General features: G+C 34.9%; 1 protein-coding gene across 2 annotated transcripts in view; it reads left to right on the top strand.

Moving 5' to 3' along the window:
• Positions 1-24,612, top strand: part of LOC101893288 (fatty-acid amide hydrolase 2) — a 76,139-nt gene that overhangs the window by 23,868 nt on the left and 27,659 nt on the right. The window contains exon 2 of one of the 2 annotated variants that reach the window (XM_059132322.1): positions 1,539-1,719. The exons of the other annotated variant lie outside the window; for it this stretch is intronic. Coding sequence (XP_058988305.1) covers positions 1,539-1,719 — 181 coding nt within the window. The remainder of the gene's footprint in view (positions 1-1,538; positions 1,720-24,612) is intronic. 2 annotated transcript variants of the gene reach the window in all.

The raw sequence follows: 24,612 nt of genomic DNA on the forward strand, positions 1-24,612 counted from the left end.
AAAAAAATTTTTTTTCTAATAAAAAAATTTAATTTTTTTCGAATAAAAAAATTTAATTTTTTTTCTTAAAATAATAAATAGTTTTGAAACCTTTTGCAAAATCTCCTGTCTGTGCGTGTTTTTTTGTTTGTATTGGAAAGATAAAATTACATAATTTTTTTCCGAACATATTGAGTGTTGCCTCAAAGAATTGTTGGCCATTTTTCTTCTTGCAAAAGTTCAACAACGAAACCAGAGAGAGATAGAGAGGAGAAAAAATTGAAACGAATGGCCAAAACAAAACAGAAAAAATAACATTTTGTTTGTGGCAACAGCAGAAGAAGCAGCAGCGGCAAGTGTAACAACCAGCCAGCCCGTGTCTGTGGGGCAAACCTACTTTTCGATCGTTGCCTCCAAACCAAAGCAAAAACAAAAAAACCTGCCTCAACCATCCAAGCAACCACCCCGCAAACCACCATCTCTCGTTGGAAATAAAAATAAACAAACGCTAAACGTTTGTACACGTTCTTGGGGCTTTGGTTGGCCACTCCTGGGCTTTTCATTTTCGGTGCGCATGCGCAAAGTGTTGGTGGTCATCGTCGCTTAATTGCCCAGCATATTGACGAAGCCTGAGGCCATTGCAGCCGAGCAAATAACACACACACGCATATTGTGCAACCTTCTCGCCATCAATACCATTAAAAGGTGGTCGGACCCCACTCTCTCCACCCCTCCTCCTCAACATTAAGCTATTATTGGCAAAAATCGCCCCCTCTCCCCCCACAAAAAAAAAAAATTGCGGTTGCAAGCAGCCATCATCTCTTAAGTGGTTTTACCACCAGCTGTAGCCAGCCGATCCAACCATCGATCGTACGAGGCAAATATTATTGCACAATCTCTTGTGGCTTTTGAGGTTTTTTTTTTTTTTGGGCAAATACTCACACACTTACGCAGACAGATCGGACCATTCATTGGATTTGTTTGACAGGCCGTCAGTTATATGCCTCAATAGGTGGCAATAAGGCCGTTCGAATCCATTGCTCTTTATTGATCACCACTGGCTGAGTGGTTCCATTAGAGCTAACCAAATTGAGAATAATTTTCGGTTTTTGGCAATATGCCTACACCGAGGAGTAACGGCTAAAACGCAGAGGTCCAAAGAAGCAGAGAAAACCATCAAACTTCCCCCCAAACCCAAACATTGCATGTCAGCGATTCAAACGAAGCTCGAAGCAGAAAAGGAAATAAACAAAGAAAACAAAACAAAAAATGAAATGAAAAAAACAATAAAAATAATTTTCTAAAAACAAACAACAACAACAAGAAAATATAGAAAAAAGAATAAAAGAAAACAACAACATCACAACTTCAATATTTTGACCCAGTTTTTTCCGTGTGTTGTCCCGCAAAAGCCAAACACCAACCCCTCTGGCTTTTGAAAGCACGTGCTTTGTGCTTCTTTCCCCAAAAACCTTAATTTTTTTCATATTTCCTTTTTTTTTTGCCGCCCCTCGTTAACCCCCCCAAACCGCCAAAATTGCTGTCCTACTGTGTTCCAGAATTATGGGGTACATAATGCGGCGCTTTCTGCGTACGGCTATGATCGTGTTCAGTTGGTTCGTTGTACCCTATAGCCGATTCACCAACATCAAAGTGAATCGGAAAAAGCTGCCGCCCATCAAATCGCATCTATTGGAAATACCCGCTGTCGATCTGGCGAAAATGATCAGAACGCGTAAGGTAAGTTCAAGGAAAATATATCACTAAGATATGATTGGGCAAAAATTATTCTCAGTGCTAGAAAGAAATTAGTTAGAAAGGGTTATGAAGAATATCTGTATACGAGCTAGGACCGGATTCTGGGATCTGGGACCGGATTCTTGTTTTATAAAAATGTGAAATGAATGAATGAAATGAAAAGGAAAAAAATATTAAACTTTAAATTTTTTATTTGATTTTTTTAATTCTTTTCACTTCAGAACAATATAACATTTAGCCAATTCGAACTCGGGTTACGAAGTCGGATCCTAAGAGTTGCAGTCGAGCAATTTTCTTGTAGCCTGGATATACATTTTTATTGTACCCTCTACCATCGTATGGAGTGTATATTAAGTTTCATTCATTCTGTATCTAAAAATAGGCAAAAAATTCTATTTCGATTTAGCGATGTTCCTCTGAGCCTCTGTGGAAATCATTCTAACTTCCGAAGAAAACTAAGTAGGTTGATAAAATGTTACTCAGAAGTGTTTTTTAAGTTTGAGGAATTTTGTTATTGATATTGGGCCATATAGATCCACGTTTTGGAATAGGTGCCATATAACTGTACAGAAAATTTTAAGGTTTTCTAGTTGTTTAAGTCACAAATTGGGAATATGGGATCCCATTCGGAATACTGTACAGTTATCCAAGGTTTGGTATAGAACCCATCTGACCGTACCATCAGATACTTGGCATGATTCGAGTTATAGTTTTCACCCGATTTTTTTTTTGTATCTGGGGTTCGCAATAGGTACTACCTCCTATGTAACAAAATTTTTCATATATAGGTCCACATCTCCATATAGCTCCCACAAAACTAACCTATAAACTGTACCTCCCTATATTTTGTATTTTGAGGATTTTTGCCATTTCAAAACTGGATTTCGAGTTCACAATATGTACTATTTTCTATGACATAATATTTCCTATACAGATCCTCGTTTTTAAATAGGCCATCATATAACAATACCTCCCAATATTCGGTATTTTGATGATTTGAACAGAATCATCACAAACTTGCTACTTGGAGTTCGTGATGGGCACCGCCTAGGCAAATAGAGTAGAGAGTATTAAAAGTTCGGACCCGCCTTAGCTGCTGTTTCACTTGGCATTTTTTTTTTTTTTTTAGAAAATTGTATACCCTTTCCCGAAAATGGCATAAAATATTTATTTGAGGTAATAGCAAGGTCCATATAATTTAATGTTTGAATATTCCTCTAATGGTCTATCCACTTAGTCCAATTTTGGCATACTCTTTCCAACATTTTGTTAATAAATGCTTCAATTTTGTCTCCCAATCAAACCTTCAATAAACTCGATCAATTTTGAACAAAGAGTGAAACTCACTCAAATTCGAGAGGAAGCACTAACTATTCGTTCAAAATCGGATGAACACACAACATATTCGACTCTTGAGTGCGCACGATTCTCGAAGGTAGTACCCAATTTGGCCTAAACTTGGTACACCACAATATTATTATCAAACTTAGAATGAGTTCGGAGATGGGCAAGATCGGTCCACTTTCTCTGGTACGTCCAACACAAAATGTCAACATTTTCAAAAAAAAAAAAAAAATAAATAAATAAATAAATAATAATAATAATAATAATCTGCACATATACAATATCGGTCCACTCCATCTAGTACCCCCTCCTCAAAAATAATTATAACTCTTATAAAATGTGATGTAAGAGTCCGATTGCCTTCAAATTACACACATCACAATATTTTTATTAACTCAAGGTCTAGTGTGAAGATGGAATATATCGGTCCACTCCTTCTGTTACCTCCCCCAAGATGACCAGATATCGGACCATTTCTTCTGGTACCTCCCCCACAAAGGGTCAACATTTTGAATAATCAAAACGATCATAAAACCGAAATAAACATCCGGCTATCTTCATATTTCATACATCCCATTATTTTTACTAACACAAAAATCTGCTGTGAAAATGGGATATATCGCTCCACTTCTTCTGGTACCTCCCGCTCACAGGATCAACATTTTAATAATATAAAATGCGAAATAAGCATCTGATTCTTTTCAAACGTGGCACATTGTAATATTTCCTCCAACACAAGGTCTAGTATGCAGATGGGAGACATTCGCCTACACCTTCTGGTACCTCCCCTGAAATAATCAAATTTTTGAATAACTAAAATGATCATAAAATGCGAACTGAGCTTATAATTCGCGTCAAATTTCATACGTCTCAATATTTTTATTAAGACACGATCTGAGGCGAAGACAGGATATATCTGTCCTCTCTTACCGGTACCTCCCCCACAACGGGTAAAAATTGAAAATAACCCAAACTCTTATAAAATGCGAAAAAAGCATCTGATTCTTTTCAAACGTGGCACATCGCTATATTTCCACCAACATATGATATAGTATGGAGATGAGATAAATCCGCCTACACCTTCTGGTACATCTCCCACAAAGAGTAAAAATTGTGAATATCAATTAAGCTCATAAAACGCGAAATTAACATCCGATTCCATTCAGACTTGGCACATCTCAATATTTTTTTTCAGCAAAAGGCCTGTTTTAAAGATGGTAGAAATCGGACCATTCCTTCTAGTAACTCCCCCAAATAGGGTTCAAGATTTAAAAAAAAAAAATAAACAAAACCCTCAAAGAATGCCTGATAAGTATCCAACTCTCTTCAAATGATATATGCCTGGCAGTATCGGTCTACTCCTTCTGGTACCTCCCCCACAAAATGTGGAAAAAATGTATTTTTTGCACAGAAAGAGAAGGGATAATCCGATTTTGCTCCAACTTTGCAAATCTTAATATATGCGTCAGTGCTAGGTCAAGTGTGAAAATGGACAATATCGGTCCACTCCAGCAAGTACCTCCCCCACAAATGGTCAAAATTTTAAATAATTACAACTCTCATAAAATGTGATGTAAGAGTCCGATTGTCTTCAAATTTCACCCATCCCAATCATTTTATTAGCCAAGGTCTGGTGTTAAGATGGAGTATATCGATCCTCTTCTTCTTCTGGTACCTCTCCCATAAATGGTCGAAATTTTAAAAATATATATTTTCTGCACAGAAAGGGAAGCAATAATCTAATTTGAAAAAAACATAACACTCAAAGAAAGCGAAATAAGCATCCAACTCTCTTCAAATTTCACACATACAATAATTTTTGCTAACACCAGATCTGTTGTGAAGATGCTATATATCTGCGAACACCTTCTGGTACCTCACCTACAAAGGGACACAATTATCTATATTTTTATCTATCATAAATTGCGAAGCAACTCAGCGATTCTTTACAATTGCTATATCCATCTGCTATAATTTATTTTTTTATATATTTAATTATTTTTATATATAATAATATTCATGTCATATTTATTTAGGTGGGATACGAAATGGACAATATTGACCGATTCTTTCAAAACCCACTCCGTAGAGGGTGAAGAGGGCTGAGGGTATACATCTGTCGGAAAAAACCGACCAATACTTTTTTACTTGTTATGTGTATCCTTAGAGTGAAGGCTGGCTAATGGTTCACCCTGTTATAAATTAACGAACAATGTTTTTAGAGATTTTTTTTTGAATCGATTGTACTTTTTTAGTTGTTCTCGGCTTCTTTTTACACTGCTTTGTTGTGACCTTAAACCCCTGATTTGCGTCAGAGGTGTCATTCCTGGAGGAGGTAATTTTAATATCAACTATTTCGCCTCGCTTGCATGTTTAAATCACGTTTTCCAAAACAATTTGCTCTAATTTGACATTTCTCAGAGGGCGAACAAAAAAAAACATTCATGCCAACAATTGCTAATAACAATACCTCCCATGCCTGCATAAATATGGATATAAATTTCTATTGGAAAACACGCATATCAATGTGTCTCCTCAATATTTTTAATTACAAAAAAAAAAAGGAAAAAAAAAACTGCAAGTCCGGCCGGGCTGAACTTTAAATAACCTCCAACATTTGGAACGAATTTTGCAATTTTCAAAAAAATAAAATTTCGTTAAAAATTCGGTTAAAATCTGAAAAATACCAAATGTAGCCGTCATATTAGGGTCTATACGACGACGTGGACCTGCATAGGCAACTTTTATGAATATGAAACTGCACAGACAATTTTCTGCCTTAGGCTGCAGTATCCATTTTGAACTTCAAATACCAAATTGAAACAATTCCGGTGTATAATATCGCTGAAATCATCAAAATACCGAATATCTGGAGGTACCGTTATATGGGGTTATACGAAGACGTGAACCTGCACAGACAATTTTCTGTCTTAGGCTGCAGTATCCATTACGAACTTCAAATACCAAATTTGTAACAATTCCGCTGCATAATGTCGCTAATATCATCGAAATACCGAATATGGAAAGGTACCACTATATGGGGGCTATAAGAAGACGTTGACCTGCACAGACAACTTTTTGTCTTAGGCTGTAGTATTCATTTCGAATTTTAAATACCAAATTTCAAACAATTCCGGTGCATAATGTCGCTAAAATCATCAAAATACCGAATATCGGGAGGTACCCTTATATGGGGGCTATACGAAGACGTGGACCTGTACAGACAATTTTCTGTCATAGGCAGAAGTACCTGTTACGAACTCCAAATATCAAATTTGAAACAAATCCGCTGAATAATGTCGCTAAAATCATCAAAATACCGAATATCGGAAGGTACCACTATATGGGGGCTATAAGAAGACGTTGACCTGCACAGACAATTTTTTGTCTTAGGCTGTTGTAGTCATTACGAACTACAAATACCAAATTCAATTTCAAATTTGAAATAATTCTGATGAATAATGTCGCTAATATCATCGAAATACTGAATATCGGGAGGTACCCTTATATGTGGGCCATACGAAGATGTGGACCTGCATAGACAATTTTCTGTCATAGACGGATACTTCTGCCTATGACAGAAATATCAAATTTGAAACAAATCCGGTGAATAATGTCGCTAAATCATCAAAATACCGAATATCGGAAGGTACCACTATATGGGGGCTATAAGAAGACTTTGACCTGCACAGATAATTTTTTGTCTTACGTTGTAGTATTCATTTCGGATTTCAATCACCAAATTTTAAACAATTCCGGTAAATAATGTCGCTAAAGTCATCAAAAAACCGCATATCGGGAGGTACCTTTATATGGGCCCTATACCAAAACGTGAGCCTACATGGCCCATTTTCAATACCAAAAGTCCTGCAGACATAATACACATTTGAGAAAAATTTTATCAACCTACTTCATTTCGTTCGGAAGCTAGAGTGATTTCCACAGACGGACGGGCATTGCTAGATCGACATAGAATTTTATACTGATCAAGAATATATATACTTTGACGGGTCTAAAATGTATATTTCGAGGTGTTACAAACAGAATGACTAACTTAATAAACCCTCCATACTATGGTGGAGGGTATAAAAAAAAACAGTTTCATCAAATAAATATAACATTTTTGATGTGACTTCATAAAACGCATACAATCACGTTTTTTAGAATTTTTTTTTTAAATATTTTTTTTATTAATTTTACAACATGTTCGTTTAAATAACATCATGCCGGGCAGTAATAGCCAACAATTTGTAAATTGTGTTCCAAGTCGTTGTTGTAACATTCCATAGCAATTTTCCGAATAAGAGACGAAGAAAGAAAAAAAAAATCAATTTGCACTCGGCTGGCCATGTAGGTTTTTCATTCGTCGTTTTTTCTTTATTAATTTTTTTTGTTCAATTACTTTCAATTCTTAATGATTAACAATTGACCGTTTGTTTATTAGAATTTATTAATTTTAATAGAATTGTTTAAACATTTCATTGTTGTTTTTTTATTATTATTCATTTTTTTTTTGGTTCTAATATTTCATCTCAGACAAGTTCATTTTAATTGGAAATAATACGGTTTTTATGATTTGACTTTCTATTAAGTTTTGGGTTTTTATTAATTCAAATTAATCGCACGATTTTTTTTTGTTAATTCCGACCAGATCTGGATGCAATGCAAATGTGGGACTTAACAGGTTTTGTTTTTCTGTTTCAAACGTGCAGTCAGTAGTCTCCCCTTGTTTGTGTCGTAATATCGGCTAATTTCTTTCAAAAAAAAAAAAAAAAAAAAAACGAGACCCAGACAATTTTATTCAAATTAGATTGTATTTTATTTTTTTATATCATTCTTTTTGAATGTTTTTGAATCTTTTTTTAATATTGTCAACTAAAATAATTGTTTTTTTATTGTTCTCTTTCGACGTATGTTCCAAATGCTGGCACAAAAAAATTGAATTTTATAAGAATGAATGTGGTGTTGACTAGACTTCAAGAGGTCGCATTGTCAAATAAAACAAAAAAAAAAGGAAGTTAAAAAGTATCAGTTGGTTTTGCCGACAGATGTATACTCTAAGCCAATTTTCGCTTATTTAAATATATTTTTATACCCTGCACCACAAGGTGGCCTACACCACAATGTTGTTACAGGCAAAAGGAAACGAGATAGAACCATAGTTCCTTTTGATTATCTGAATAGAATCACATTCTGAGTCGATTTATGCATGTCCCTCCATTTATCCTTGTGAACTTAATACAGGTCGCATTTATTATCCGATTAAGATGAAATTTTCCAAAACAAAATTTGTTTGGCTCCAGGACGAACCCTATTGAAATTGGTGGTAATCGAATCAGATTTATATATAGTTCCCATATACTCGTATATCTTTAAGCGATTTCGGGTTAATTGTGCACCAATTGGCCAATATAAGTCGTAATGTGCTGAATTTTGGTACATCTGATCGAATGATGGCCAATATCAGTCCAAAAGTTCTGAATTTTGTTACATCCGACCGAATTCAGTCCTGCAGCAAGTATACGGAGAAAATCGGTTCAGATATAACTATAGCTCCCAAATATAGCTTTCATCCAATTTGATGTTTAAGTCCCTCACATTCGTAATATGCATCCCACAAGTATGATGTTTGGTATCAGATATCAGATACAGCCAAGAAATACCTATGCCAAATTTTATCAAGATCGCTTCAAATTAACATATAGCTCTCATATATATCTTTAACGGGTTAATTGTGCACCAAATGGCCAATATCAGTTCAAAAGTCCTGATTTTTGGTACATCCGACCGAATTCCGTCTAGAAGCAAGAAAATCGGTTCAGATATAACTATAGCTCCAATATATAAGTTTCATCCGATTTGGTGTTTAAGTCCCTCACATTCGTAATATGCATCCAACAAGTATGATGTTTGGTATCAGATATCAGATACAACCCAGAAAAACTTCTGTAAATTTTCATGGGTTCCGATTTGGATATCGCTCATATATATGTATCTTCAACCGATTTCGGGTTAATTGTGCACAAAATGACCAACATAAGAATTTTGGTAAATCCGACCGAATTGAGTCTAGAAGCAAGTACATCACATTTGGTGAAAATCGAGATATGCCTCACATATATTAGTTCCTCTGAAACCAAATTATAGCCGCTCTAAAGCCAAATGTTGATTGGAGGTATGATCTACTTCAAATAAATTCTTTTGTTACGGGAGCTCTACTAAATATGCATAGTGGTGTAGGGTATCATATAGTCGGCCGCCCGCCGACTTTTCCTTACTGTTTTTTACTTCCGTTATAATTATTTTAATTGCTGATCCTCTATGGAGAAGTTCAGAAGGAATGGGCCAATATTGTCCGGACCTAAATACATATGATATAAATATCGCAACGTGTCAGGTTCGGACTATATTGATTACTTCCTTCACTTTGTATGAGATATGTGATAATTTTTAGAAAATGTTAAAATGTGCGTGAGGTACCAGATATAGACGACCGAAGTACTCCATTTTCACAATTCATTTAATGCAGATAAATATATAGATATGGGCAAAATTAAAAGAAATTCGAACATTTGTATCCAATTTTAAGCGAAATCATAAATTCCATATTCATCTCAGGTTTCTGGTTGGGAGACATTTTTAGATTTAGAAAATTTAAAAGAAATACCCGCAGGGGTTCGCAGATATATATCATCTTCACAGAAGATCATGTGTTAGCAAAAATGTTTGTAAAATTTGAAGAGTCTTGGATGTGTATTTCGCTTTAATTGAGTGTTTTGACTGTTAAAGTCTTGGACTCTATGTGGGGGAGGTGTACCACAAAGAATGGTCCGATCCCTACCATCTTTATAACAGATCTTGTGTTGATGGAAATATTGAGATGTACCAAGTCTGAATGGAATCGGATGGTAATTTTGCGTTTTATGAGCTTTTTGGATATTTTCCAAATATTGACCCTTTGTGAAGGAGGCACCAGAAGGAGTGGACCGTTATATCCCATCTTCACATCTGATTTAGCGTTAGTAGAAATAATGGGATGTGTGAAATATGAAGAGAACCGGGTGCCTATTTCGGATTTTATGATCGTGGGGGAGGTATCAGAAGAAATGGTCCGATCCCTAACATTTTTGTAAAAGATCTTGTGTCGACAGAAATATAGAGATGTGCCAAATCTGAATGGAGTCGGATTTTAATTGTACGTTTTATAAGCTTTTTAGATATTCCAAATGTAGACTCTTTGTGGTGAAGGTGCCAGAAGGAGTGTACCGATATATTTCATCTTCACAGTTGATCTTGTATTAGTAGAAATAATGGGATGTGTGAAATATGAAGAGAACCGGGGGTGTATTTCGGATTTTATAATCGCTGTGGTTACTCAAAATGTTGACCCTTTGTAGGGGAGGTACCACAAAGAGTGGTCCGATAATGGAAATATTCAGATCTACTAAGTCTGAATGGAATCGGATGTCCATTTCGCGTTTTATGAGATTTCTGCTTATTCAATTTTGACCCTCTGTGGGGGAGGTACCAGAAGCAGTGGACCGATATTGCCCATTTTCGCACCTGACCTATCACTGATGTAAATATTAGGATTTACAAGGTAAGAACAAATTCGGATTATCCTTTCTCTTACTGTGCAGTAAATTGTTTTCTTTGACAATGTTGACATTTTGTGGGGCAGGTATCAGAAGGAGTGAACCGATATTGCCCATCTCCGAGCTCGATCTATAATTGATAATAATATTACGATGTACCAAGTTTGTACCAAATCGGATACTCCTTTGAGAGTTATTGTGCGCACCAGCCAGACGGACGGACGGATATCGCTAGATTGACTCCAAATATCCTCAAACGGATTTGGTTCAAAGAGACCTTGGGTCTAAAACCGTTATTTCGTTGAGTCACGTGTTGGTCTTATCAACTGATATATTCCTCTGTAGCCATATGGCTGGGGGTATAAAAAGGCAAGTGGATCGAATTTCATTGTAAACTTTGATGTAGAGTTATAAAGTTGGGAGATTTGGCCAAGAGATACAACTGCTTTTAATATTTGGCGTAATTGAACAAAAGGTTTAAGGGTCATCGAGCAATTTCCATGATTGATGTCATGGTAATAAGTTTTGATATAAATAAAATTTTATGTAAAATCTGTGTGAGCAAAAATACAATTTCTGACGATGGACCCACGTTGGGCGCCAATGTTTATATCCAAAATTATTTTATAATATCTAGAGCAGAAGATATTCTATGAGTTTTTGCGAAAGATTAACTTTAGTTTTTTTTTTGTGGGCTTGCCCCACGTTTGACGCCAAATGTGTGTATGGACCGTTCAACGATGTTTCATGAATGATGTCAATATAGGATATTTGTTGGGCTTTTTGAGAAAAGTAGAGTAAATACTGTCCGAAATACCGCCACAAAAAATGTATGAGTCATCGGGAGTAATCTTTGAATCAGTTTGGTTAGGGGGGAACGTATGAAGCTGGTTTGCTATAGGTTTGTGATAAAAATGTGGTTTTTGAAATGCGTACTACAAATGCACGAAAAGTACTAAATAGTACTATATTTGGTACAATTTAGTATTGGGTGAGCAGATAGTGCTAGAAATGTGAAATTTGGTATTAGAGTCATATGGAGGTGCTTTCGAAAATGTGTACTAAATTGGTACAAAAAGTACTAATTGATACCATATTTAGTATAGGGAAAGGGATATGGGTAAAATTCTGAAATTTAGATTACTGATGGTATCAGTGTTTATGGGATTTGGCGGTGGTTTGGAAAGGGCGCTTTTCCATGTATATATGTACAAAAAAACTAAGGGATACTAAATTGGGTATTGAGTGAAGGGATGGGGCTGGAATCCTTAAATTGGATATTGAGGTCTCTGTTGGTATCTGGGATTCAGATATGAATATCGTTTCTGAAATGCATACTATAATTGTACGAAAAGGACTAAATGGTACTAAATTGGGTATTGGGTGAAGGAATAGAGCTGAAAACCCTACATTTTATATGGATGTCACAGGTCTTCTAAGGTCTAATTGAAAACAGCTTAATAACAGGCCTTCGTTTTAAATGAGTTCTCCAAGAGATCACATTGCCAAATACAAAATATTAATAATAACAATGTAAACTAGTTTTCTATTCCAACTGATGATGAATAACCTAATGGCTAAGTTCAACATTCCTTAGTGCCCCAAAAGCGTTGATATTGTCGGTGTTCGTCGTCGTCGCCAAAAGCAATGAACTGTCTTAATTGTAAGGAGCCACTTCAATTTGATTTCATTCAATTGATTTCTATGAACGAACTTTTTTTTTCATTTTTGTTTTGATTGATTCTTTAACACCGTTTTGAAAATATTTCACACTTTGGGTCTAGACGGAAAAAAAAACCAAAAAAAAAAAAAACAAAACAAAAAAGGAAATAATTGAATAAATAAACACGAAACATTTTGCAAGTTTTTTTTTTTTAATTTAAATAACTGTATTTTGTAATAAATACAAAAAAAGTGATTGTAATGCCAATTCCAATTTTTTTTTTTGCCAAAGTGGTTGACGTTCTTGCTCTCACCAGATCATTGAATTTGAATGATTTTTTGTGATGGGAACTGTTCTTCGTACAAATGAATCAATTTGATTCCACATTTGTTATTCATGGAATTGTGAACAGAGAGAATGCCTGAACGCCAGCTGTAGCAATTGATTGAATGAAAAAAAAATGTTTGTTCCCATGTCATTATGATTCATTTGAAGGCAGTATATTGCTATGCTTTTTGAAAAATTTTAGAAAAAAAATATATTCTTTAAAAATCCACGTTTCTGTTGGTCCCTGAAAAAAATATTCTTTAAAAATCCACGTTTCTGTTGGTCCCTGAAAAAAATATTCTTTAAAAATCCACGTTTCTGTTGGTCCCTGAAAAAATATTCTTTAAAAATCCACGTTTCTGTTGGTCCCTGAAAAAATATTCTTTAAAAAATCCACGTTTCTGTTGGTCCCTGAAAAAATATTCTTTAAAAATCCACGTTTCTGTTGGTCCCTGAAAAAATATTCTTTAAAAATCCACGTTTCTGTTGGTCCCTGAAAAAATATTCTTTAAAAATCCACGTTTCTGTTGGTCCCTGAAAAAATATTCTTTAAAAATCCACGTTTCTGTTGGTCCCTGAAAAAATATTCTTTAAAAATCCACGTTTCTGTTGGTCCCTGAAAAAAATATTCTTTAAAAATCCACGTTTCTGTTGGTCCCTGAAAAAAATATTCTTTAAAAATCCACGTTTCTGTTGGTCCCTGAAAAAATATTCTTTAAAAATCCACGTTTCTGTTGGTCCCTGAAAAAATATTCTTTAAAAATCCACGTTTCTGTTGGTCCCTGAAAAAATATTCTTTAAAAATCCACGTTTCTGTTGGTCCCTGAAAAAAATATTCTTTAAAAATCCACGTTTCTGTTGGTCCCTGAAAAATATTCTTTAAAAATCCACGTTTCTGTTGGTCCCTGAAAAAATATTCTTTAAAAATCCACGTTTCTGTTGGTCCCTGAAAAAATATTCTTTAAAAATCCACGTTTCTGTTGGTCCCTGAAAAAATATTCTTTAAAAATCCACGTTTCTGTTGGTCCCTGAAAAAAATATTCTTTAAAAATCCACGTTTCTGTTGGTCCCTGAAAAAATATTCTTTAAAAATCCACGTTTCTGTTGGTCCCTGAAAAAAATATTCTTTAAAAATCCACGTTTCTGTTGGTCCCTGAAAAAAATATTCTTTAAAAATCCACGTTTCTGTTGGTCCCTGAAAAAATATTCTTTAAAAATCCACGTTTCCAAGATTCTGTTGGTCCCTGAAAAAAATATTCTTTAAAAATCCACGTTTCCAAGATTCTGTTGGTCCCTGAAAAAAATATTCTTTAAAAATCCACGTTTCCAAGATTCTGTTGGTCCCTGAAAAAAATATTCTTTAAAAATCCACGTTTCTGGTCTCTGAAAAAATATTCTTTAAAAATTCCACTAAAAATCCGGCTCAGGTAGTCCTTGAAAAATATTCTTTAAAAATCCACGTTTCTGGCTCAGGTAGTCCTTGAAAAATATTCTTTAAAAATCCACGTTTCTGGCTCAGGTAGTCCTTGAAAAATATTCTTTAAAAATCCACGTTTCTGGCTCAGGTAGTCCTTGAAAAATATTCTTTAAAAATCCACGTTTCTGGCTCAGGTAGTCCTTGAAAAATATTCTTTAAAAATCCACGTTTCTGGCTCAGGTAGTCCTTGAAAAATATTCTTTAAAAATCCACGTTTCTGGCTCAGGTAGTCCTTGAAAAATATTCTTTAAAAATCCACGTTTCTGGCTGAGAAAGTCCTTAAGAAAATATTCTTTAAAAATCCACGTTTCTGGCTCTGAAAGTCCTTAAGAAAATATTTTTTAAATATCCACGTTTCTGGCTCTGAAAGTTAGACCCATCCCTCTTGAATTAGTACTTCATTTTTTTAATATTATTGATAGGAAAAATTTTAAATAGACCTATATATAGACCACCCTAATATAGTCATTCATAATTCGAATTTTTTACTTCGCAATCGAAAACAAAAAACCGTGAAACATTTTTTTCCAACTGGCAATGAATTCATTTTTGACAAAAAGGCAAAGCAAGACAACTTGATTACCCATTGCACACCAATGACCAAAGAAATTGGCTACACAGTCAGTCAGCTACGTAGCAAGGCGCTATGGAAATAATGCGCAACACTGTGGGATATTTAAATAGGAGAGGACAAATGTGGATAATTTTTAGAAATAAAAAATAAAAAATGTTCTTGAATGTCCTCGACTTTTAGTTCGAAGAGCCTTGAAGAAAATTTCTTAAAAAATTCTGGCCTAGGAATTTTGAAGGCAACTTCTTAAAAACGCTTTTAAATTTTGGCCGAGAAATCCTTTTTTTCTTGGTCAGAAAGACTCTGAAAATAATTGAAATAAATAAAAACTGCACAATATTTTGCCTGGAGGGACCATAAGGATATGTATTCTGACAAAAAAAACCCTAATTATAATTGTTATTCAATCTACGACTTTTGGAAAGAAATTCTAAAAAATTTAATTCAAAAGATCTGTGAATTAAAGGCCCTTTAAGAAAATTTCCAAATATTCACAACTTTTAGTGCGGAAGGCCATGATCCATACATATCCTCCAAATTGCCTTGAAGCAATTTTCTTAAAAAATCCATTTCTTTCCATCCATTTCTGAAAACAGCAAGGATTTTTTTTAGGGGTTAGAAAAAGGTTCTACAAAAATTCCAAATTTTTGATAAGAAGGTCCTTAACTGACTTTCTGACTTTGGGTCAACAAGGATGGCTTTAGACAAAAAATTCTCGACTTATATAGATTGGGACCTTGAAATAAAAATTCCTTAAAAATCCACAAATTCTCTTTGAAAGGACCTCCAAGAAAATTTCTTATAAAAATCAGGATTTTTTGTCTTTAGGACATTGAGGAAAGTTTCCTTAAAGAGCGACGAATTTGAGTCCGAAGGACCTAGAAAACAAGTAAAATAGTATCAGTCGGTTTTGCCGACAGATGTATACCCCCAGCCTTGAGTTATGAACGTGACAGATTTGGACTATATAGCGACTACTTCTTGTACTTTATGTGAGATATGTGCAAATTTTCGGAAAATGGAAATATGCGTCAGGTAACAGACATAGCGGGCCGAAGTATTCCATTTTCATACTTCATCTAATAAAGATAAAAATATTGGTATGTGCAACATTTGAAGGAAATCGAACATTCGTATTCAATTTTATGCGAAATCATAAATTCCGACAAATTACATATTCATATCTGAATACTGGTTAAGAGAAATATTTAGATATAGCAAGTTGTAAAGAATCGCCGGCTTGTTTTGCAAGTTATGACAGATATAAGTATTGGAAATTGTGACCCTTTGTGGGTGAGGTACCAGAAGGGGTTGGCAGATGTGTATCATCTTCACAACAGATCTTGTGTTAGCAATAAGGTTTATCTGTGGGAAATTTGAGGTTATGGATGGATGCATTTGGATGCTTCTTTCGAATTCATTGAGCGTTTTGTTTTTCTAAAATCTTGAACCCTATGTGGGGAGGTACCAGAAGAAATGGTCCGATCTCTACCATCTTTATAGCAGATCTTGTGTTGATGAAAATATTGAGATGCACCAAGTCTGAATGGAATCGGATGTTAATTTTGCGTTTTATGAGCTCCATGGATACTCAAAATGTTGAACCTTTGTGGGAGAGGTACCAGAAGGAGTGGACCGATATATCCCATCTTCACACCAGATCTTGAGTTTGTAGAAACAATGGGACGTGTGTAATATGAAGAGAACCGGATGTTTATTTCGGATTCTTTGCTTGTTTTGATTATTCAAAACTTAGGTCCTTTGTGTGGTAGGTACCAGAACGAATGGTCCGATCTCTACCATTTTTATAAAAGATCTTGTGTTTATGGAAATATTGAGATGTGCCAAGTCTGAATGGAATCGGATGTTAATTTAGTGTTTTAAGAGCTTAATTGATATTCAAAATTTCGATCTTTGGTGGGGGAGGTACTTGGTGGAGTGGACCGATATTGACCGTTTTTGCACATGAACCTAGAACTGACGCAAAGTTCGAGCAAAATCAGATCAACCTTTCTCTTTCTGTGCAGAAAATATATTTTTTGAAAATTTCCACCTTTTGTGGGGGAGGTACCAGAAGGATTGGACCGATATATTTCATCTTAACACCAGACCTTGGGTAAATATAAATATTGGCACGTGTGAAATTTGAAAACAATCGGACTCTTACATCACATTTTATGAGAGTTGTAATTATTTAAAACGTTGACCCTTTGTGGGGGAGGCGCTTGATGGAGTGTACCGATATGGTCAATTTTCGCACCAGACCTAGCACTGACGCAAATATTAGGATTTGCAAAGTTGGAGCAAAATCGGATTATCGTTTCTCTGTCTATGCAAAAAAATATTTTATTTGAAAATTTTCGACCAGTTGTGGGGGAGGTATCAGAAGCATTGGACCGATATATTCCATCTTAACACCAGACCTTGGGTTAATAAAAATACTGAGATCTGTGAAATTTGAAGACAATCGGACTCTTACTTCACATTTTATAATAGTTGTTATCAATCCAAATTTTGATCCTTTGTGGTGGAGGTACTTGGTGGGGTGCACCGATTTGGTCCATTTTCGCCCCTGAAGTAGCACTGACCCAAATATTAGCATTTGCAATTTTGGGGCAAAATCGAATTATCGCTTCTTTTTCTGTGCAGAAAATATATTTTTTTGAAAATCTCGATCTTTTGTGGGGAGGTACTGAGGAGGAGGAGGAGTGGACTGATCGGACGAAATCGGATACTCCCTTTGAGAGTTATCGTGCGTATCAGCCAGACAGACAGACGGACGGTCGGACATTGCTAGATCGACTGCAAATGTCCTAAAACGGATTTGGTCCAAAGAGACCTAGGGTCTGAAACGATATATACTCTCTCTAGCCATATAACTGAGGTATTATACCCTCAGCTTAATAATAATAATTAATAATTTTTTCTAATATTTGTATATATTTTATAGAATCAACATTTAATATTTCGAGCTTTTACAAAACGAGAGACTAAATACCCACCTCTCGTGACGAAGGGTTTAACAATTTACCATGTCCCTAATTTATTACTCCCCACTGTACTCATAACCTGGCATAATTTGGTCGCGGTATGATTTTCATACTTACATACATATTTGTACGTACATATGTTAGTTAAGTATGTATGTAATTTGCCATATAACATGTGTATGGAAGACACACACGTTGTTGTAGCCATCGAATTCGCTCATTCATTCATACAATTGGTTATACCAATTCAGTGTCTTGGGTCTGAGTCGTGGAACCCCCATCATGATGTACCCCCTTCCTACTCCTCCTCCACCTACTGCTGCGTGTGTCTGTTACAAGTAATTGTTTCTATTTAAGTTAATATGCGAATTCATAGCTCCGTGACATGCGAAAACGGGTCAGTAACATTGCCATCATAATCATAGCGACAGACAGGCAGGCAGGTCAACATATTTATGCACATATCTATATATCTACCTACACTTGACTATATTTTTTGCGCTATTGGCAAGGGCTATTTCTCTCTGATCTTGAGTACAAAAGACAAAGACAAACACACGCACTCGACATTATTTTTTTTTTTTTTTTGAGATTTTACAAATGACACGGAAAATGACGAACAGACAATGAATTGCTAACAAAAAGTGGATATTATCATAAAAAAAATATGTAAATACATTTTTGGAGGGTATTCCCTCCCTATTCTCTTGTGTTTTTTTTCTTTTGTGTATTTCGGAAGGTCTGCAGCCACATAACCTTTGATTAAGTACAATTAAATGATTTAAACACTGACACTCCAAAAAAAAAATTTAACTGGTCCAGTCATTGTCGTAATTGTCGAAATGCAATAAAATGCATAATTGTCAAATGCACTCAGAGAAAAATGTTGGTTCAAAGGTAAATTTTTTTCGGGAAATTGTGTGTTTTTAAATGATAACTACAGAAATATTTGGAAATCAACCTACATACTTCAATTGAAGTGGGTAGATGTAGAATTTTAGACAATTCAGGGCTTGGCAGGCATGTCAATTGACAGAATATTAACTTTTCTATAAACAAGTAAAATAGTATCAGTCGGTTTTGCCGACAGATGTATACCCCCAGCCTTGAGTTATGAACGTGACAGATGGACTATATCGACTACTTCTTGTACTTTTTCGGAAAATGTAAATATGCGTCAGGTAACAGATACAGCGGACCAAAGTATTCCATTCCAAAATTTGAAGGAAACCGAACATTCGTATCGAATTTTATGCGAAATCATAAATTCCGACAAATTACCTATTCATATCAGAATATTGGTTAAGAGAAATATTTAGATATAGCAAGTTGTAAAGGATCGCCGACTTGTTTCGCAAGTTATGACAGATATAAGTATTGGAAATTGTGACCCTTGTAGGTGAGGTACCAGAAGGGGTTGGCAGATGTCTATCATCTTCACAACAGATCTTGTGTTAGAAATAATGTCAGTATGTGGGAGATTTGAGGAGATGGATGGATGCATTTGGAGGTTTTTTTTTTTTCGAATTCCTTGAGCGTTTTGTTTTTAAAAATCTTGAACCCTATGTGGGGAGGTACCAGAAGAAATGGTCTGATCTCTACCATCTTTATAACAGATCTTGTGTTGATGAAAATATTGAGAAACACCAAGTCTGAATGGAATCGGATGTTGATTTTTCCGTTTATGAGTTTCATGAATACTCAAAATTTTGACCATTTGTGGGGGAGGTACCAGAAGGAGTGAACCGATATATCCCATCTTCACACCAGATCTTGAGTTAGTAGAAATAATGAGATGCGTGTAATATGAAGAGAACCGGATGTTTATTTCGGAATCTTTGCTTGTTTTTTTATTATTCAAAACCTAGGTCCTTTGTGTGGGAGGTACCAGAACGAATAGTCCGATCTCTACCATCATTATAAAAGATCTTGCCTTTATACAAATATTGAGATGTGCCAAGTCTGAATGGAATCGGATGTTAATTTAGTGTTTTAAGAGCTTGATGAATATTCAAAATTTCGAAGTTTTGTGGAAGAAGTACTTGATGGAGTGGTCCGATATTATACATTTTTACATCTGACCTAGAACTGACGCAAATATAAGGATTCTCAAAGTTCGAGCAAAATCAGATCATCCTTTCTCTTTCTGTGAAGAAAATATATTTTTTGAAAATCTCGATAATTTGTGTGTGAGGTACCAGAAGGAGTGGACCGATATATTCCATCTTAACACCAGACCTTGGGTTAATCTAAATATTGGGATATGTGGAATTTGAAGGCAATCAGACACTTACATAACATTTTATGAGAGTTGTAATTATTCAAAATTTTGACCATTTGTGGGGGAGGTACTTGATGGAGTGGACCGATTTTGTCCATTTTCGCACAAAACCTAGCACTGACGCAAATATTAAGATTTGCAAGGTTGGAGCAAAATCAGATCATCCTTTCTCTTTCTGTGAAGAAATTATATTTTTTGAAAATTTCGACCTTTTGTGGGGGAGGTACCAGCAGAAGTGGACCGATATTGTCCATCTTAACACCAGACTTTGGGTTAATATAAATATTGGGATATGTGGAATTTGAAGACAATCGGACACTTACATCACATTTTATGAGAGTTGTAATTATTCAAAATTTTGACCATTTGTAGGGGAGGTACTTGATGGAGTGGACCGATACTGTCCACACCAGACCTAGCACTAACGTGAATATTAAGATTTGCAAGGTTGGAACAAAATCGAATTATCTTTTCTCTTTCTGTGTAAAAAAACAAGTTAAAAAGTATCAGTCGGTATTGCCGACAGATATATACCCTCAGCCTGTGTTCGATTATTTAAATATAATTTGACTGGTGTTACAATTATTCAAACGTTTGACCCTCTATGGAGCAGGTTCCGGAAGAATGGGCCAATATTGTATATTTCGTATCGGACCCAAAAATATGATATAAATATTCCGACGTTCCTGGTATGGATTATATCGACTTACTCCTTCACTTTATAGGAAATATGTAATAATTTTTAGAAAATGTTAAAATGTGCCTGATGTGCAAGATAGAATCTACCGAAATATTCCACATTTATACTTCATCTGATAAAAATAAAAATATTGAGCGGAATCTTGGGCAACATTGCAAAGGATATTTATGTCCAATTTTATGCGAAATCGTAAATTCCGATAAAATTCATATTTATATCAGGCTTCTTATTGGGAGAAATATTTGAGCATAGCAAGTAGTAAAGAATTTTCTAATTGTTTCGAAAGTTATGACAGATAAAATTATTGAAAATTGTGACCCCAGAAGGGGTTGGTTTTCCAAAATCTTGAACCCTATGTTTGGGGGAGATGAAATGGTTCGATCTATATCTCCTTTATAACATATCTTGTGTTGATAGAAATATTGAGAGTCTAAATGGAATCGGATATTAATTTGGCGTTTTATGAGCTTTATGGGTATTCAAAATTTCGACACTTTGTGGGGGAGGTACCAGGTGGAGTAGACCGATACATTCCATGTTAACGCCAGATCTTGGGTTTATAAAAATATTGGAATGTGTGAAATTTTAAGACGTTCGGATCCTTACATTACATTTTATAAGAGTTATAATTATCCAAAATTTTGACCCTTTGTGGGGGAGGTCCCTGATGGAGTAAACCGATATTGTCCATTTTCGCACAGGGCCTAGCACTTAAGCAAATATTAGGATTCGCAAAGTTCGAGCAAAATCGGAACATCCTTTCTCTTTCTGTGCAGAAAATATATTTTTTGAAAATTTCGACCATTTGTGGGGAAGGTACCAGAAGGAGTGGACCGATGTATTCCACCTTCAAACCAGACCTTGGGTTAATAAAAATATTGGGATGTGTGAAATTTGAAGACCATCGGACTCTTACTTCACATTTTATAAGAGTTGTTATTATTCAAAATTTTGACCCTTTGTGGGGGAGGTACTTGATAGAGTGGACCGATATTGTCCATTGACCTGACTCTCCATTGCACTGACGTGAATATTAAGATTTGCTAAGTTGGAGCAAAATCTGATTACCGTTTCTTTTTCTGTGCAAAAAATAATTTTTTTTGAAAATTTCGACCTTTTGTTGGGAAGGTATCAAAATGAGTGGTCCGATATTGCCAATCCCCGAACTCGATCGAAGTTTGATAAAAATATTACGATGTACCAAGTTTGGACCAAATCGAATACTTCCTTCGACAGTTATCGAGCGCACCAGCCAGCCAGACTGACGGACGGACATCGCTAGATCGACTCCAAATGTTCTGATACGGATTTGGTCTAAAGAGACCTAGGGTCTAAAACCGTTAATTTGACTAGGCATGTTTTGACCGTATTAAATGATATATACCCTCTGTAGCCACATGGCTGAGGGTATAAAAATGTGGGAAATTTGTCTAGAAAATTTTCCGGTGGCTCGAAACCTTAAACCTTCCTACTGTCCTCTTTTCTACAATTGACAATATTTTTTGTATTGCGACTATTTTTCCTCTTAATATTTATAAAAACCGCGAATCCGTAAAATATTCAAATTCATAAACTGCATAATATATATTTTTTTTACACGAAACATAACCAATGGATGGCAATGGATTGTTGAATCATGTGATGAATATTTTTTGGTTGGGGTTTTCCACCCCGTTTCGCCTGGTTTTTTGCTAATTATGGGGTTGCAACCTGGCCAAATTACCTTTTATTAAAAATGACAATTAAATCATTTAAATACTACTTAAATTAAACTGCTCATTATAATTGTCAAAAATTTAATACTGGCAAAATTATTATAGACGTCTTAATAACTAATGACCTTACACTCAAAGAAAAATTCGGAAAAATTCATTGAAATTAAAAAAATATAATTCAGGATCGAAAGACATTTTTAAGGCTATTTTAATAAAAATCGTGGATTTTTTTAAGGATTTTTTTCAAGACATGTCTGACAAAATATCGGCAGTTTTTAAAAAACCTTTTTACGGACTTCCTGAACTAAATACTAACATTTTTAAGAGTCTTCTTTTAATTTTTTATTATTTTTTATATATATTATTTTTTGTTTAGTTTTTATTATTATATTGTTCTGGCCAAATGACGTGCATTTTAAATGAATTTGGTTCAAGGCCCTATTCAGAAAATTTCTAGCATTCTGACCAAGAGTCTTGCATTTTTAAAATATGTTCTTCAAAGACGTTTTTTTTAGGAAATATTTTCAAGGCTGAAGTCTTGATTTTTTTAAGGAATGTTTTACAAGGCACTCCAATCGTGGATTTCAAAATTAATTAAAGACCTTCTGTTCAGAAGTCATTAAAATTTGCTAAATTTTAAAAATAATTTTTTAAGGACCTATTGACCAAAGTTCATTGCAAAGCCCTCCTAAATTAAAATCTCGATTTCAAGAAGAATTTTTCAATTAGTTCGAAAATTATTTAGGAAGTCCGGACCAAAACGAAAGGTCAAAATTTAAAAAAAAAAAAAATTATAATATTTTACAGAAAGAGAAAAGATAATCCATTTTTTCCCATCTTTGCAAATCATAATATTGCATTGGTCCTAGGTCAGGTGCGAAAATAGGCAATATTGGTCCACACCATCAAGTACCTCCTCCAAAGAGGGTCAACATTTTGAATAATTATAACTCTTATAAAATATGAAGTATATACATTCTTAGGCAGCATACAATTTTATGTCGATTTAGCGAAGTCCGTCCGTCTATCCTTGAGTCCTTTTGTGGAAATCACCCTAAATTCCGAACGAAATGAAGCAGATTGATAAAATTTTATTCAAATGTACATTATGTCTGCAGGACTTTTGGTATTGATTTGGTATAGCCCCCATATAACGGTACCTGCCAATATTGGGAATTTTAATGATTTTAGCGACATTATACACCGGAATTGTTTCAAATTTGGTATTTGAAGTTCGTAAGGAATACTTCAGCCCATGACAGAAAATTTTCCGTGGAGGCACACGTCTTCGTATAGCCCATATATAACAGTACCTCCCGATATTCGGTATTTTGAAGATTTTAGCGACATTATTCACTGGAATTGTTTCAAATTTAGTATTTGAAGTAGGTAATGAATACTTTAGCCTATGACAGAAAACTGTCTGTGCAGGTCCACGTCTTCGTATAACCCCCATATAAGGGTAGCTCCCGATATTCGGTATTTTGATGATTTCAGCAAAATTATTCACCGGAATTGTTTCAAATTTCGTATTAAAAGTTCGTGCAGGTCCACGTCTTCTTATAGCTCCAGCCGGGCAACATACATAGCTGTTTTTTACTTGTTTAACATTTTAAAATCTTCTGCCAGAATTTAAACCCACAGATTAATTTTAAAAAACTTCCCCCATGGTTGGAAAATTTAAATTGTCATTCTCCATGTAATTCATGGAAATAGCCATGCCAATTTTTATTAAAACAGTACCGCAGTTTTTTATTGTTTGTAATTCGCAGTACTCATGCCCAGACCGCACTCAAGTTCACAGCTAATTGCTGACACTTGATTATTTTTCTCTTTGTCTGTTGAGTTCTTTTAGGTGTCTGTGGTCAGTTATTGTCACTTAACTCCATGTCTGCTTTTTTAAATTTTTAAATTTGTTAAAAAAAATGAAGCGTTTGACATGTGAATGCAATGAACTGTTGGAATCAATTATACTTTGGACTTTGAATTTTTTTTCATGAATTAAAGAAAGAAAAATAATTACATAAAGGTATGGAAAAACAAGTAAAAAAAAACTGTAACTTCGGCCGGGCCGAACTTTCAATATCCTCCACCGTTTGGAACGAATTTGGCAATGCTCATATACCCATTACAATATTCGAAAGCGAAACTCAAAAAAAAAAAATCGGTGAATAATGTAGCTATAGTCATCAAAATACCGAATATCGGGAGA

The sequence above is a fragment of the Musca domestica genome, unplaced genomic scaffold (assembly GCF_030504385.1).
Source record: "Musca domestica strain aabys unplaced genomic scaffold, Musca_domestica.polishedcontigs.V.1.1 1, whole genome shotgun sequence".
NCBI classification, from domain to species: domain Eukaryota; kingdom Metazoa; phylum Arthropoda; class Insecta; order Diptera; family Muscidae; genus Musca; species Musca domestica.